Below are 17263 nucleotides of genomic sequence, written 5' to 3' on the forward strand. Positions count from 1 at the left end.
TGTTGGCACCACTTTGTGCATCTGTCTTATGTGGGTACTAGGGAATCAAACTCAGGTTCATTATGCTTTGCAGACAAATGCCTTAACCACTGAGCAATCTCTTCAGCCCTATTTTTTTTTATTTGTTTGGTACTAGGATTGAACCCAGAGCATGCTAGTCAAGCCAACAACCACTAAACCACTAAGCTATATCTTCAGCCCTCTTTACAAAAGCCTTTTAAATATTTTATTTTTACATATTTATTTGACAGAGCAAGAGGGAGAGAGAATGGGCATGCCAGGGCCTCCAGCCACTGCAAATGAACTCCAGACGTGTGCGCCCCCTTGTGCATCTGGCTAATGTGGGACTTGGAGAATTAAACCTGGGTCCTTTGGGTTTGCAGGCAACTGCCTTAACTGCTAAGCCATCCCTCCAACCCTACTCCAGACGTGTGCGCCATTTTGTGCATCTCGCTCTATGTGGGTACTAGAGAATCGAACCTGGGCTGGTGGGCTTTGCAATCAAGCTCTTTAACTGCTGAGCCATCTCTCCAGCCCCTGAATGGACTTCTAGCCTGTCAAAACGCTATACAAGTGCAAAGGCAAGCCATGGAAAGCGGGAATTGTGCAAACAATTACTCACCAGAAGTAGATTGCAACAGATACAAGCTCCGGCCATTCCTGGTCAACAGGAAAAAGGTGAGCAGGCTCTTCCCCTCAGTGGTGTCCAGATGGCCCAAACATGAGGTAAGGCACTACACTTCGCAAGGACCTGGTGCTTGCCCTCCAGGAGGGCTGAGGCAAGTCTGATGACGCAAGAGTCATGATGCATGCAGCGAGGAAGGGCTTCCACCCCTCAGGGAGATCCGCAGAAACAGAGGTACCCCAGGCCAGGAAGCAGGAGCTAGGGTGCTCCTCGCAGCTTGCTCCACAACTGCAAATCCGACACAGAGCCGGGGTCCCTTCGGAGGCGGCGTGGAGAACTACAAGGTCCGCTGCTGTGATGCAGCATGGACATCTCAAGATGAGAACGTGGAGCCTGACCAGAGAGCCCCCGCCTAGAAGGAACCACACTGATTCTGCTTTACGAGGTCCAGCAGTCACCACGCTCCGTTCCCTTGAGACACACACACATGCTTGCAGAACAATGAGGAGGGCTGGGGAGATGGCTCAGCAGTTAAAGGCACTTGGCTGGCAAAGCCAGCTGGCCCAGGTTCAGTTCCCCAGGACGCACATAAAGTCAGATGCACAATGTGGCACAGGCGGTTGGAGTTTGTTTGCAGTGGCAGGAGGTCTTGATGAGCCCATACTCACTCTCTGTCTCTCACTCTTTCTCTTTTTTAATTTTTTTTTGTTTATTTTTATTTATTTATTTGACAGCAACAGACAGAGAGAAGATGAGGCAGAGAGAGAGAGAGAGAGAGAGAGAATGGGTGCTCCAAGGCCTCCGGCCACTGCAAATGAATTCCAGACGCGTACGCCCCCTTGTGCATCTGGCTAACGTGGGTCCTGGGGAATTGAGCCTCGAACCAGGGTCCTTAGGCTTTACAGGCAAGCGCTTAATCGCTAAGCCATCTCTTCAGCCCTCTCACTCTTTCTTAAATAAATAAATTAAAAATTTTTTTAAAAACAGGGCTGGAGAGATGGCTTAGTGGTTAAGATGCTTGCCTGGAAAGCCAAAGGACCCAGTTTCAATTCTCCAGGACCCATATAAGCCAGATGCACAAGGTGGCACATGCATCTGGAGTTCATTTGCAGTGGCTGGAGGCCCCAGCATGCCCATTCTCTCTCTCCCTCTACCTGCCTCTTTCTCTCTCTCTCTCTCTCCCCCCTTTTCAAATAAATAAATAAACAGTGAAGGCTGGAGAGATGGCTTAGCGATTAAGGCACTTGCCTGTGAAGCCTAAGAACCCCTGTTTGATTCTCCAGGTCCCACATAACTCAGATGTACAAGGTGACACAAGCGTGCACACAAGATTGCACATGCGTCTAGAGTTTGATTGCAGCGGCTGTGGGCCCTAGCACACCAATTCTTTCTCTCTCTCTCGCTCTCATAAAAAAAATAAAAATAAAACAGTAAGGAAAGAGGCCGGGTGTGGTTGCACCTTTTTAACCCCAGCACTCAGGAGACTGAGTGTGGTAGTTTGAATGTATATCCCCCAATAGACCTAAGTGTTTTTATTAAAATTTGGATTTTCAGGGCTGGAGAGGTGGCTTAACAGTGAAGGCACTTGCCTGCAAAGCCTAAGGACCCATGTTCAACTCTCCAGGTCCCATGTAAGCCAGACGCACCAGATGACACAAGAGCGCAAGGTCACACATGCACACAAGGTGGTGCATCCATCTAAGGTTCTCTCTCTCTCTCATAACAACAAAACAAATTACTATATATATACATGTTAAACTTGGATTTCAGCCCCCTGGCTGGAAGAGGTGTCATTGGGAGGTGGATCCTGGGGTTCAGCCCAAAGGTGTTACTGGGGGCAGAACTGTGTTCAGCCTAAACGTATGCAGGGTACAGAGTGATTTTTCCCCCTCTGCTTGGGTCTGTGAAAGGGAGCCAGCCTCTTTTTGCTCCTCGATATGTGAGCTTCAATAAATCCATTCCTCCCATACACTGTGCCTGGTTTGGAAGTTCATCCCTGTGCTGGCTTTGACAGCGCATGCACTGAGACCAGAAGTTCATCCAGCAGCATGGAGCTGACTGTGGCCCTGAGGCAGGAAGATCTGTTAGATTTCAGGGTTCTCAATGGAGAACCAAGACAGACAGCTTCTTGATCTAAGACTTTATTATAGTAGGGGAGAGGGAGATGTGTGTGGGGGAGAGAGAGAGAGAGAGAGAGAGAAAGAACGAAGAGGGTGAGGAGAGATTGGGGGACACATGTGCCTGTAGCAGGGGGCTAGGGTGGGGCAAGGGATTGGGTTTTAGGGGAAAAGGAAAGAAATTGCTGTGTGAGGGAGGGCCTTCGGGTAGGGTGCAGAGGTATAGGTTCTGGGGAAAGGTGATCTTCCCTTCTCTTAGCCCAGAGGTATACTCAATTATGATGTCAGGAGCAGTCCCAGGATGGCCAGGATGATAGGGGAGAGTGAATGGGGTGTGGAAGAGAGTTCTTAGACTCTAACAGGATCACTGTGAGTTCCAGGTCAGCATGGGCTACAGTGAGACCCTCCCACAAAAAGCAAAGCAAGTAGGGGGCTGAAGAAATGCCTCAGCAGTTAAGATGCTTGCTTGAAAAGCCTGAAGGCCTGGGTTCGGTTTCCCAGTAACAACGATGTAAACCCAGATGCACAAAGTGGCACGTGTATGTGGCGCTTGTTTGTAGCAGCTGTAGGCTCTGGCACACTCATTTTCTCTGTCTCTCTACTTGCAAATAAATTAATTAAAGTATAAAAATAAAACCTAGCAACAACAACAACAAAAAAAAGCAGTAAGGAAAGCAGGTGATGAACATAGCAGCCAGGCAGTGGTAACTTCTGGTAGAGGGAGGAGGTGGATGGGAAGGAAGTTTCTGGAACTCTGGCCATGGTCCACTTTTTTTGTTTTGTTTTGTTTGTGTTTTTTCAAGGTAGGGTCTCACATTAGTCCAGGCTGACCTGGAACTCACTCTGTAGTCCCAAGCTGGCCTCAGATTTACAGCAATCGTTCTACCTTGGCCTTCCCAAAGTGCTGGAATTAGAGAAGATGCGCATCAGCACACCAGCAATTTTTTTTATTTTGAGACCAAGCCTCACACTATAGCCCAGGCTGACCTTGAACTTATGGCTTTCCCTTGCCCCAGCCTTTCAAGTGCTAGGACCACAGTAGGGTTGCAGGTGTGCACCGCTGCACCTGGCCTCATGGTGCACTTCTGACGAGTGCCCGTGACGTGGGGGTCATTTGCTGTGCACGTTTATTTGTAACACAGCAAGACATGCTTTGTGTGCTTTTCTGTAGGAGTGTTCGGTTTCAAAATTAAAAAGAAAAACAAGATCATTTGTGCTGAGCCCTGGGATCCAGCCATGCGCAGCTCTCCCACGGCCTATAGTGTGGAGAGCTGACAGACAGACGTCCTCAGCAGCCTAGGGAACCCCCAGCCTACAGAACCCAAATCTCACAAGCTCACGGTAGCCAGTCTTCAGATGGAGCCTGCCCGCTCTGCCCGTCCCCCTGCCACTCCCCTGCCCACTCTCTGCACATCCCCCACTCCAGGCTCATCACTGGACACCCCCATCCCCCCACCCCAGGCTCATCACTGGACGGACACCCCATCTCCGTATCCCAGGCTCATCACTGGACACCCTGGGACGCTCAGTGAGCCCTCTGAGGCTATCAGAAGACACAGGCAGCCTTACCTCCTCACTGAGAGGCAAAGTCTTGAAGCAGCCACGCTCCTTTCCCTTCCCAACTCCCAAATAGCACAGGAGGCGTCTGCACCAGGGAACCCCACCTGGGCCAAGTGCTTGCCCCCTCTCATGCTCAGCCAGCCCCCCAGCCCCCCACCCCCTGCTCGGCAGGGCAATATATAATCATGCAAACAGCTGTCCCCTGCCTCCCGGCTGGGTCTGGACTGGGTCAGCGCACTCTGGAGGGCTCTGGGGTGGGATGGAAAGGACATTCCCCCTGTTGACTAGGGCCTGCTGCTATCTGCAGTCCCAATCTGCTGCCTCCCTTTATCTCTGGGGCCGGCTGGTTCCCAGCAGCAGCCTGCCACGGCTCACTTCCTGCCAGTGGCCCAGCATTACAGGAATCTGCACACTGAACTAACTCAGCATGTGCGTGTGTGTGTGTGTGTGTGTGTGTGTGCGCGCGCGCACGCACGCACGCGCAAGCATATGCACCCACACCCCAGGGCATCTATACCCGCCTGGGTGGGTGCCCTGAGAAACGGTCTTCGTCCCCCTGATTCCTATCCCAAGCCTCCTAGAGACTGCCTTGGAGTGGCAAACAGCTGAAGATGGCCAGTGTGGGGGTGACCTTAAGGACCCCCAAACTATCCTCAGCAGTAGGGCCTGCACCTGTTCTCCATGTGTACTGACAAGAGTCCAAGGGTCAGGGGATGTTGGACCATGTGTATCCTTCCCTCCTCAGCCATTCAGCATCACCAGGATGACTGGGACTCTCTCTCTCTCTCTCTCTCTCTCTCACACACACACACACACACACACACACACACACACACACACACAGGTTCTTGTGTCACTCCCTTGTCAGCCACTCAGCTGATCTTTACCAGGTTTGATGGCCAGACACCAGGCTAGGCATACCAGAAGACAAGGGCTCTGCATGCTCGGAGCAGGGGAGAGAGACTCACAGCTGTGGCTGTGGCTGTGGTCAGCGGGACTGCACAGACTCCCAGAGGAACACTCTAGGACGAGCACCACCTCCCTCTCCCTCCCTCCCTCCTGTTGGGCTTGGATCGGTAGGGTTCTCTGGGAGATGCAGCCTTGCAGAGAGACTGAGGACGCCTGCTGACGGCTGGGGACAAAGCAACGCACGTGCAGCGACCATGGGGGAGAGCAGGCAGGCACATCGGGGAACAGAAATGTCACAAGGAAGGCTGGGGTGCAGGCGAGGAGCCCCAAGGAAACACTGAGTCAAAGAGACTGAGTAAAGGAAGAGTGTGTGTGTGTGGGGGGGATCAAAATCTAGGAGGGTATGTGCCGGGGGTGCTGGCGCACGCCTTTAATCCCAGCACTCGGGAGGCAGAGGTAGGAGGATCGCCATGAGTTCAAGGCCACCCTGGGACTACATAGTGAATTCCAGGTCAGCCTGGGCGACAGTGAGACCCTACCTCAAAAAAAAATCTAAGAGGGTATGAATAAATCATATGGAAACCTACATTTTGGACAACTATGCACCCAGAAGCCCTAGATTGCTAGTAGAAAATTTTCAGAGACAGGGATGGCATACCTTCCATTGAGTTGTTGGCCAGGAAGTTCCCTGATGCCCCCAAAACATTACAAGCCATTGCAGAGGCCCTTGGTTTCCCACCAGGAATAGATGGTAAGACCCTAGTGCTGAAGACTCCACATACTTGGGCCACAAGGCCATTGAGAAATCCTGCTGGAGCTGAGCTGAAAACGTCTTCTGTGTAGACCTACTGACAGAAAGCTGGAAAAAGTTATGCTGCATGCAGTTCAATGGGAGAGAGAGAACTCATCAGTGGGGATAAACAACAGTGGACATTGCAGTCCTTAAATTGGGCCAGCCAGGCCAAATGAGCCAACGGGTGCAATAGTAGCATGTCTGTTATGGGGGGAAACCAACTGCTCTCTAATGGGACTGGAGGCCCACTTCATGGGAGAGAGTGCATGCCTGGTACTGAAAAACCTATGATGGGGGAGGTCATGAGCCCTAAGGGTGTGATGCCTGCTGGTGTCTGCCTAAATGCATATACTATGCTCCCCAAACTGCACAGTAAGCACTTCTCTTAATGTTCATACCCATATATTAATGCTACTCTCACTTTTGGTTGAAGAAGCTTCTCTTTTCAGATGGCGGTGACCACTGGGATGACTCAAACGTGAGTCTGAGAGGTGACAAAGAGCACTGAAACATCTCTATCACATACTTCCAAGACTCAGGGTCCATTGCAGGAGAGGTGGTGGAAAGAATGTAAGAGCCAAAGGAAGGGTAGTACTCCTTACAATGTGCTCCTCCAGACACAAAATGGCCTGGATATCCATGACGTCACCTACACAAAGCCATCAGACTAGGAGGAAAAAATGATGACATCAAAATAAAAGACAGTCTGATTTAGAGGGGAAGGGGTATGATGCAGAGTGATGTTGCAAAGGGGAAAGTATGGGGAGGGAATTATCATGGGTTATTGTCTATAATTGTTGAAGTTGTCAATAAAAATAAATAAATAAAAAGAAGCTTCTCTTTTCAGATGGCAGTAACCTCTGGGGTAACTCAAAAGGCACTGTAGTGTTGAGAAGAAGTGACAGAGGAGAGTTCAACCCTGAAACATCTCTATCACACCTTCCAAGGCTCAGGGCCCATTGCAGAAGAGGTGGCATGTAAGAGCCAAAGGAAGGATAGGACTCCTTACAACGTGCTCCTCCAAACACAAAAAGGTCTGGACATCCATGACCTTGCAGTGCCTGGTACTACCTACACATACTAAGAGGAAAAGATGATGACATCAAAATAAAAGAGAGACTGATCAGCCTGGTGTGGTGGCACACGCCTTTAATCACAGCACTCAGGAGGCAGAGGTAGGAGGATCGCTGTGAGTATGAGGCCACTCTGAGACTGCATAGTGAATTCCAGGTCAGCCTGGACGAGAGCAAGACCTTACCTTAAAAACACCAAAACAGGGCTAGAGGGATGACTTAGTGGTTAGAGCACTTGCCTGCAAAGTCAAAGGACCAGGGTTCAATTCCCCAGGACCCACATAGACCAGATGAACATGATGGCTCATGTGTTTGGCATTTGTTTGCAGTAACTGGAGACCCTGCTGTGCCCATTTTTTTCCTCCCTCTTTCTCTCTCTCCCTCTCTTTCTCTTTCAAATAAATAAATAAAAATAAAATATTTAAAAAACAAAACAAATACAGGTGAGTGTATTGTGTGTTACACATGTAAACACATATATACATGTTTACTCTGCCACTCAAACATGCAAATGTGCTTCCACACATAGACTACACACACACACACACACACACACACACACACACACACACACACTTGAGCCCAGGCAACTTCTCAGAGGCCAATCTCCTGGCAAGATTTCCTCTAAACATGCCTCAATTTCCCCCCTCCCCAGGTCCTTACCCCTCCTGCTTCCTCAGCTCCAGGGCCAAGGTGGGATGGGCACAGATGCCCTGGGGACCAGGGAGACCAGGGAGAGGCAGCCTGTTTGGGGAGCACAAAGGCGGTGACCAGCCATGTCTCCTGGGTGCGGGGGGGGGGGGTGCTCTGGCTTTGTGCCCATCCTCCTCCCCAGGTTGCTGTGAGGACTGACAAGGAACCCTGGTGAGAAGCCCCTGAGGAGTGATGCAAGCAGCTAGCCATTCGGCCCTTCTGCGCTGCCTGGAGGTGTCCGGGAGCTCTTTGTCCCCGGTCTCCCCTGAGAGCTTCCATGTCTGCTCCTGGACCATCCACCTCCCTTCCTTCCCACCGGTTCCCTGCCCCCAACTTCCCAGCAGAAGGACTGGAGCCAGACAATGAGATAAGGGGCTTGTTTTCTCAGGGCCGGAATTCGGGAAGGGAATTCGGCAGAGCTTGTGGGTCAGGGCCAGAAGGCCCTGCTGTGGAGGAGCAGGGAGCCTTTCCATCAGACACGGAGTCCCTGGAGCCCCAAACCTGAAGGGACTTGAGGGTTCACCCTTTCAGGGCAGCTCTGCCATGCAAGAGGGAGAGGGACAGTTGGCCTTGACCCTGGAGGAGGCCTCTGGGCATCATGGTTGCCCTTCCACACTTCTTCAGCCCCCTGGACTTCCTTCAGCGGGGCTTCCACGTTGTGGCCAATGTCATTCTGGCCCCAGTGCACCCTTGCCTCTACCGCTGCCTGGCTAGTGGCTAGCAGCAGTGGCCTGTCTTCAAAGCTGCCCAGCCACCACTCCTTCCAGAAAGCCCGCTCTGCCTTCTCTCTGTCTCCCTCCCAACACGCCTCCATTGGCAGACCAAGCAGGAGGGCACAGGGAGGGGCATGCTCAGCAGCCCAGTGGGAGCGGCCCCTTCGGTATGGAGTGGCCTGATCCCTGTGGCTGCTCTCAGAACAACTTTCTCCCTCCACAGACAACTGGTGTCCATGACAGGAAGGGAACCAGCCGAGTGAGACCAGGTCCCCATCCTCTGTGTGGGAGAAGGCTTCGGGGGTCAGTCTGTATCTCACAACAGCAGCCCCAGGGTCTTGGGGCTCCAGGCCATGACCAACACAGACAATGACAAGAGCAACTGCACCAATACTGCACTGGGCACCAAGTGCTTGGACTAAAGGCGCGTGCCACCATCACAAATACATAATTTTTTTTTCAAGGTAGTGTCTCACTCTGGTCCAGGCTGACCTGGAATTAAGGAGGTAGTTTCAGGGTGACCTCAAACTCATGGTGATCCTCCTACCTCTGGCTCATAAAATTTTTTTTAAATTTTTTTTTGTTTGTTTATTTGAGAGTGACAGAGAGAGAGAGGGAAAGAGGCAGAGAGCAAGAGAGAGAATGGGTGCTCCAGGGCTTCCAGCCACTGCAAACGAACTCCAGACGCGTGCGCCCCCTTGTGCATCTGGCTAACGTGGGTCCTGGGGAATCGAGCCTTGAACCGGAGTCCTTAGGCTTCACAGGCAAGCGCTTAACCGCTAAGCCATCTCTCCAGCCCATAAAATGTTTTTTTTTTTTTTTAACTCAAAGCAACAAGCTGGGCATGGTGGCATACCCCTTTAATCCCAGCACTCAGGAGGGAAGGCAGAGGTAGGGGGATTGCCATGAGTTCAAGGCCAACCTGAGACTACACAGTGAATTCCAGGTCAGCCTGGGCTAGAGTGAAACCCTACCTTGAAAAAACAAAAAATATATGTATATTTTATTTAAGATGATAAGACCCTATTGCTGAAGATTCCATATGCCTGGGCTTCCAAGTCACTGAGAAAATCAAACTGAGGTTGAGCTGAAAACCTCCTCCCTGTGGACCAACTGACAGAAAGCTGGAAAAAATTGCACTGTATGTAGCCCTATGGGAGACAGAAGCCATCAGTGGTGAAAACAGTGGACACTGCAAGCCTCAAGTTTGGCCAGCCAGACCAAATGAACCAATGGGTACAATAGTGGCATGCCTGTTATGGGGAAAACCAACTGCTCTCTAATTGGACTGGAGGTCCACTCTGTGGGAGAGAATGCATGCCTGGTACTGAAAACCTCATCAAAAGCCTATGGTGGGGGAGGTCATGAGCATTAGAAGTGTAATGCCTGCTCTTGTCTGGCTAAATGCAGATATTATGCTCACCAAACTGCCCTGTAAACACTTTACTTAATGTTCATACCCATATATTAAAGCTACTCTCACTTTTAGTTAGAGAAGCTTCTGTTTTCCAATGGTGGTGACCCCTGGGATGACCCAAAAGGCACCATGGTGCTGAGAAGATGTGACAGTGGAGTGTTTAGCACTGAAACATCTCTCACATCTTCCAAGGCTCAGGGTCCATTGGGGGAAAAGGTGGCAGAAAGAATGTAAGAGCCAAAGGAAGGGTAGGACTGTTTACAATGCAATCATCCAGACAGAAATTGGCCTCGATACCCATGGCTTTGCAGTGCCTAGCACTACCTTCACAAGATCCTCATAATAGGAAGAAAAGATGATGACATCAAAATAAAAGAGAGGGCTGGAGAGATGGCTTAGCAGTTAAGGTGCTTGCCTGCGAAGCCTAAGGACCCATGTTCAACTCTCCAGATCCCATGTAAGCCAGACGCACAACGGTGAGGCAAGCACAAGGTGGCACATGCCCACTAGGTGACAAAAGCATCTGGAGTTCAAATGCAGTGGCCGAGGCCCTGAGATGCCAATCCCCCCAAAATAATAAATAAATAAATAAATAAATAAATAAATAAATAAAAGAGAAACTAATGGGGAGAAGGGGGGGATATGATGGAGTGTGGATATGTCAAGCGGAAAGAGGGGAGAGAATTATGGTTTATTGTCTGTAAGTATGGAAGCTGTGAAACTCCATAGTGACTTCCAGCTCAGCCTGGGCTGGAGTGAAACCCTTCCTTGAAAAACAGAACCAAAAAAAAAAGCCACCTGAGCGTCCTCTCTATAAAAGCTTACCCTGCCTGGGTTTCCTCTTAATCCCAACACTCCAGAGGCAGAGATAGGATGATATGATCACTGTGAGTTTGAGGCCACTCTGAGACTATGGAGTGACTTCCAGGTCAACCTGGTCTAGAGCAAGACCCTACCTCGAAAAAAACAAGAAAAGTAAAAGGAGGAGGGGGAAAGAGAAGAGGAGAAAGAAGAAGGGAGGAGGAGGGGGAAGAAGCACTGAAGAAGCTTCAACTAGCATCCAAAGTTCACTTAGTCAACGCCGCGACCTAAAAACGAACTACAACTCCCAGAAAGCTGCGGGGCCCACCGAGCTCTTGAAGCCCCCAACATACGGAGAGGACCACAACTCCCAGCATGCCGTGGGAGACTGACCCACGCTTGCAAAAGGGAAGAGTGTAGTAGCGTGAACTACAACTCCCAGCATGCCCTGGGAGACCGACCTATGCTTGCAAAACAAACAAATAAACAACAACAACAACAACAAAAACGCAGCCATGCAGCGCAGACTACAACTCCCAGCGCGCCGTGCGGTAGCCGGCCCAAGTCCGAAGCGGAGTCGGGGCAGTCCGGCCGCGCAGACCAGACCAGGCCGCGGTCCAGGCCCCGAGGGGAGGGCGGGTGGGCGAGCGCTGCTTTCGCCATGCTCCGCACAGCGGCCCGGGCCCTGGTGCCGGGTATCGGGGTGCCCTGGGCGCGGTGGTCTTGGAGCGGGGCGGGGGTCCAGGTCCACGTGGTGGATCTGCGCAGCGACACGGTGACCAGACCCGGGCCGGCCATGAGGCGCGCTATGGCCGAGGCGGTCGTGGGGGACGACGACTATGGCGAGGACCCCACGGTCCGCGGTGAGCCCGGCGGCGGGAGGCCGGGGCGGGGGCGTCCAGGGGCCCTGCGCTGTCCGCGGTGCTGGCGCGGAGGGTAGCGTCCCGGCCGCGTGCAGTTCCGGGGGGCGCACCTGTGTACTTGAGCACGCAGAACCTGCAAGCCAGAATCTGATTCTACATTTCTTTTCCTTCTTTCCGTCGTCCTTTCCTTTCCTTTCCTTTCCTTTCCTTTCCTTTCCTTTCCTTTCCTTTCCTTTCCTTTCCTTTCCTTCTTTTCTTCCTTCCTTCCTTTCTTTCTCGAGGTAGGGTTTCACTCTAGCCCAGGCTGACCTGGAATTCACCAGGGAGTCTCAGGGTGGCCTCGAACTCACGGCGATCCTCCTACCTCTGCCTCCCGAGTGCTGGGATTGAAGGCATGCACCACCATGCCCGGCTTCAGAATCTGCATTTAAACAGGACCACTGACTGGGTGATTGATGTGTGTACGTGTCACTTGGTCACCAGCCTACCCACAGGGATGATACCCAGTCTTGTCTGGAAGGGTTCCATGATGGTGCAAGAGGTGCTCAAGGTCACATATCTGGTCCAGGGAAGAACCAGGCTTGGCGCCCTGTGACTGTTCACCTGTACCCACTGCCCACCGAGCCAATCTGGAGAAGGGAATTCTCCACCTGCTGCACCTCCCTGGGGGTCTCATGTAACAGAGAGCTTTAAGGAGTCGGGACCCACAGACCACCCAGGGTTGAGAGTCCCTGCCAAAGTGAACCCCTAATACTTCTGAGGTGTGTGCAGCTTTCCCTTGAGCCTTGGACAAGTGGTCACCACCAGACCCTTGCTCCAGGACTTTGATGCCAGTCAGGGTAACCACTGTAGGCTTTGCACGGGCTGCCTCCTTGCCCTCCAGCAGTACCCTTTATTCTCTGCCAACTCCCCAGAGACTCACCTTCTGAGGGGGAGGGAGAGGAAGCCAGCAGGGAAACCGCAGGGCCTCACCTGCTTGGGCTGATGGGAAAGGAAGTAAAGCAGGTGTGAGATCTGGGCAGGATAGAGGGTTCAAACCGCAGAGTTTCCGTGTGTGGGGAGGGACCATGGCCCAGGAGGAGATGGGGTGCAGAGGGTTGATGGGGGCCTCTGGATCAGCTGAAAGATGGGCTTCTGCCCCTTCCTCTCCCACCCCCGTCCCCCAGCTCACGGGGCCACTCACTGCAGCCCTGAGCAAGGGGCTCTCATATGAATACATCCTATAGCCCAAGCTGCTCTCAAAATCCCAGCGACCCTCCTTCCTCAGGAAAGTGCTGGGATTCTGGGCCTGCACCACTACACCTGGCAACAAATGCTCTTTGTCGTTTTCCGAGGTAGGGTTTCACTCTAGCCCAGGCTGACCTGGAATTCACTATGTAGTCTCAGGGTGGCCTGGAACCCAAGACGATCCTCCTACCTCTGCCTTCCCTCATGAGTGCTGGAATTAAAGGTGTGTGCCCCACCACGCCCGGCTAACACGTGCACTTTGAGCTGTGGGCTGGCAAAGGAGCGGGCCAGGTGCAGCAGGTCAGAGTGTAATTGTTGATGGACAAATCTGCCCAACGCCCCCTCCCCCTCCGCAGAGCTCCAGGAAAAGGCTGCGGAGCTGCTGGGTGTGGAGCGCACTCTGTTTGTACCAACCAACACCATGGCCAACCTCATCTCTGGTGAGTCTGTCCACCATGACCTTAGCTCACGCTCCATCCCTCTAGGCTAGGGGCCATCACACTGGTAGACAAACCCTTAGTTTTCTGTTGAGTGTGCCCACTGGAGCACCCTGGATGGAGGGGAGTGAGGTCTGCGAGTCTCCGCCACTCCCCAGCTCCCCCTGGGTGCTCACCTTGTACCCGGCCCGAGTTCCTGTAGCCACCTGTCCTTCATTAAACACCCCTCCAGTTCCCGCTGTACTTGTGCTACGCTTTCAACCCCCCCAGGGACAGCATCAGGCAACCCCGCCCACTCAGGTGATCTGCAAGGGGTCACAGGGCACTGATGACAGGCTGTCTGTGCCCCCCATCCACAGCCCAGCCATCCCACAGTTGTGTGGTATACTGGTTTTGTGGCACACAGCAGTGAGGTGACTTGAGGGGTAGGCACAAGGCACTCTGAGCACACTGGGGTGGGCTCCTGGGTCTCAGCAGGCCAAGCCAAGCAGGGACAGAAGGACACCCTTGGACCTAGTGTCAAGTTCTACCCTCCTCCCATCTGTCTCAGTGATGGGTCACTGCCGACGCCGGGGCTCCCAGCTCCTTCTTGGGCAGGAATGTCACCTCCACGTCTATGAGCAGGGCGGGGTGGCCCAGGTAAGGACCAGGCATGGCTCTCCTAGGGCTCTGGGCATCAGCCAACTAGGGTGCCCAGGTAGGCATTACCAGGCATCAAGCTGGGACCTGCAGAGGGGGTGAAGGAAACCCACAGGGCGGACTGCAGGGAAGATGGGAGGGAAAGCCGGGTGCCAGATGTGTCCTGTGGGGGCGGCAGCAGCTCTGGCTGGTCCCAAGGACATCTGCCTTGGTTCTCTGATGCCCCCTGGTGGGAAATTAAAACACTGGCGCTCCAGAAGAGAGCCAGACAGCAGCACCTCAAAAGAAAACCCAGCCAGGGACCAGCTGTATGCTCTGAAGGAGCTGCACATGAGTGGGCAGTTGGAGCTCTGCCTCTCCTGCCAAGGGATACCCCTGGATTCCTGAACCTACTGATCTTGTCTTCTTTCACCTGCAGATCGCTGGGGTGCACTCCCATGCCCTCCCAGACCTACCTCATGGCACGCTGGACCTGCATGAGCTAGAGAGAGCCATCACTCGGGGCGTCGGGAACCCCTACCACCCAGTCTGTGAGCTTGTGTGCCTGGAAAACACGCACAGCAGCTCGGGGGGCCGGGTCCTCCCCATCGACTACCTCCGACAGGTAGACTGCCCTCCTCCCCCACTGGTCCACTGCCTGGCCCCCATGGTGAAGCTCTCAACTGGTACTTGTCCTGGCCTGCATTGGCAAGGAAGTTGCATGTGTGAGTTCCACTGCCTGGCGAGCCTCCTTGTGGTGCTGCAGCTGGAAGCTGGAACATTGAGTTTGGCCCTTGGCAAGAGCTTCATAAACTAAGGCTAGGGGCTGGAGAGATGGCTGCAGCTAGGACGCTTGCCTGCAAAACCTACTGACCCATTTTCGACCCTCCAGGTCCCACATAAGCCAAACGCACAAGGTGACACAAATGTGCAAGGCCACACATGCACACGAGGTGGCCCATGCATCTGGAGTTTGATTGCAGTGGCAGGAGGCCCTGGTGTGCCAATTCTCTCTCTCTCTCATAAAACAAAATTACAACAATAGCGAAAGAAAGAAAGAAAGAAAGCTGGGCTGGGGGTGTAGGTCAGTTGGTAGGGTGCTTACCTAGCATGCACAGAGTCCTCGGTTCAAACTGTAACACTGCGTTAAAGAATAAAATGAGGGGCCAGGTATGGTGGCACACACCTTTAGTCCCAGCACTTGGGAGGCAGAGGTAGGAGGAGCGCCTATCACCTTGAGTTTGGAATCAGCCTGGGACTACAGAGTGAGTTCCAGGTTAGCCTGGGCTAAAGTGAGACTCCACCTCGAAAACATACACACAAAAAGAAATAAATGAAAGAAAAGCTAGAGCTGAGACATAGCTTAACAGCAGAGGGCTTGCTTAGCATGCATAAGCCCTGAGTTCCATCCCCAACATCACACACACTGCAAAGAGAATTAAAAAATATTTGCCACCTGTCGTATGCCCTGCCACAGCATTCAGTACCAAGGCTTGGACAGTGTGACTGCTCAGGTCCCACATACCCAGAGCTTGTCACCAGACCAGGATCCTGACCCCAGACCCCTCATAGTTCCTCAAGGAGCCTAGAGACCTGTCCTGCCTCTTCCAGCCCCTCTGACCTCTGCCTGCCCTCTACTCCCAGGTGCACCACTTGGCCCACACCCACGGGGCCCGAGTCCACCTGGACGGGGCCCGGCTGATGAATGCCGCGGTGGCTCTGCGTGTACCCCCTGCCCGCCTAGTGCAGTACTGTGACTCCGTATCATTCTGTTTCTCCAAGGTAGGCTGGCCTTCCAGAGACACGTAGGGTAAAGGTGCATACCCCAGAAGGCAGAGTTGGGTCCCTGAGCTCCTGGCCTGCCAGCCCTGAGCCTCAGGGGCTGTCCATCTGCCCTCCCCAGCTCAAGAATGGGCTGTATGCTTGGACGAAGCCCCAGGAGTCTTTCCTCTCCCCCTCCCCAGGGCCTGGGGGCACCAGTGGGGGCCCTAGTTGGAGGATCCAAGGACTTCATTGAAGAAGCCTGGCGCCTGCGGAAGGCCCTGGGTGGGGGCATGCGCCAGGCTGGGGTACTGGCCGCCGCTGCGCTGGTGGGACTGGCTGAAGCTGAGGAGGTGTTGCTGAGGGACCACCAGAATGCTCAGAGATTCGCCACAGGTGCCTGGGCTGGCTCCTTCTCAGTTGGGTGTGGGGGTCCTCTGTAGCAGGGTGGATCACAGGAGGTCTGCATCCTGAAGCCTGGCTATGTTGAGTCTCTAGGAAGGGTCCCAGATCTCCTTACCTCCCCAGGCCCTATTCCACGTGGTGCCTGATATAAGGAAGTGTGCAGTAGAGTAAGGAGCCTTTGCAGAGTGCCTGGAGCCTCAGACTCCAGTCACACCTGTTGGATTCTCACAATCCTGTGATGTTTCTATTTAACTAATGAAGAAACTGAGGCCCAGAGAGATCACCTCATTTGCCTCAGGGCATGTAGCTGAAATGGCAGATGAGTCCATGTGATCCCAAGGGCTATACTGGGACTCAGGGTCCTTTCCCCACCAAGACAGCTGGGCTGCCCCTCAGCCTTCTCCAGGTGACATTGGAGTTAGGCTGTGCTCATCGCAGACTCTGGCTCAGGGCTCCAGGAACTGGCGTCACCCATGTGCTCCGTGGATGCCGCCACTGTGGAGACCAACATGGTGCTGGTGCACGTAGACGGGCTGTCACCCGCAGAGCTGTGCCGGCGCCTGCAGGCCGTGAGCGCTGAGGAGGTGGCCCAGACTGGCCATGCCGTGCGTGTGCTGCTGTTTCCCTGGACAGAACGGTCGGTGCGGGTGGTGTGGCACCGTGACATCTCCCCACGGGACACTGAACTGGCGCTGAGGAAGTGGGAGTTTGTGCTGAGGCAATCAGGGCTCTAAGGTCAGGGTGCTGGGGGCCCTGGGCCCTGGCTGGGATCAAAGCGGGAAGTGAGGCACTTAGAACTTCTGGCCTGGGGAAGGCCAGTCCCCACTAGGAGACAATGACTGTACCTGTTTCTCCCATGGTGACTCTCATGTAGTGGTCCCACTTCATCAGGGATAAGAGGCATGTGCCAGGGAGGAGGCAGAGGTAAGAGGATGACTGTAAGTTCAAGACCAGTCTGGAACTACAGAGTGAGTTCTAGGTCAGCCTGGGCTAGAATGAGACCTTACCTCAAAAATAAAAAAAAAAGAAAAGGACTGGAGAGATGGCTCAGGGGTTAAGACATTTGAATGTAAAGCCTAACAACCTGAGTTCAAGTCCCCAGTATCCACATAAAGCCTAAGGCACAAAGTGGCACATGTGTCTGGAGTTCATTTGTACCAGCAGGAGGCGCTGGCACACTCATTCTCTCAATCTCTCTCTCAAATAAATAAATAAGAAATATATATATATATTTTTAAAAAGTGCTTGCTG

General features: G+C 53.1%; 1 protein-coding gene across 1 annotated transcript; it reads left to right on the forward strand.

Annotated features, from left to right (window-relative positions):
• The first annotated feature begins 11362 nt into the window (after positions 1 to 11362).
• Positions 11363 to 17046, forward strand: LOC101609852 (probable low-specificity L-threonine aldolase 2). Its single transcript, XM_045159002.1, has 7 exons — positions 11363 to 11564; positions 13148 to 13231; positions 13779 to 13867; positions 14286 to 14471; positions 15491 to 15628; positions 15811 to 16003; positions 16463 to 17046. Exons 1-7 carry the CDS (start codon positions 11363 to 11365, stop codon positions 16744 to 16746), a joined length of 1176 nt encoding a protein of 391 aa, XP_045014937.1. The 3' UTR covers positions 16747 to 17046.
• Positions 17047 to 17263: the final 217 nt, after the last annotated feature.

The sequence above is a fragment of the Jaculus jaculus genome, chromosome 9 (assembly GCF_020740685.1).
Source record: "Jaculus jaculus isolate mJacJac1 chromosome 9, mJacJac1.mat.Y.cur, whole genome shotgun sequence".
Lineage (NCBI taxonomy): Eukaryota > Metazoa > Chordata > Mammalia > Rodentia > Dipodidae > Jaculus > Jaculus jaculus.

Coding starts and splice junctions, on each gene's coding strand:
- LOC101609852 (XM_045159002.1), top strand. CDS start 11,363: ATGCTCCGCACAGCGGCCCGGGCCCTGGTGCCGGGTATCGGGGTGCCC. Junction 14,472..15,490: donor CCATCGACTACCTCCGACAG/GTAGACTGCCCT, acceptor CTCTACTCCCAG/GTGCACCACTTGGCCCACAC. Junction 15,629..15,810: donor TATCATTCTGTTTCTCCAAG/GTAGGCTGGCCT, acceptor CCCCCTCCCCAG/GGCCTGGGGGCACCAGTGGG.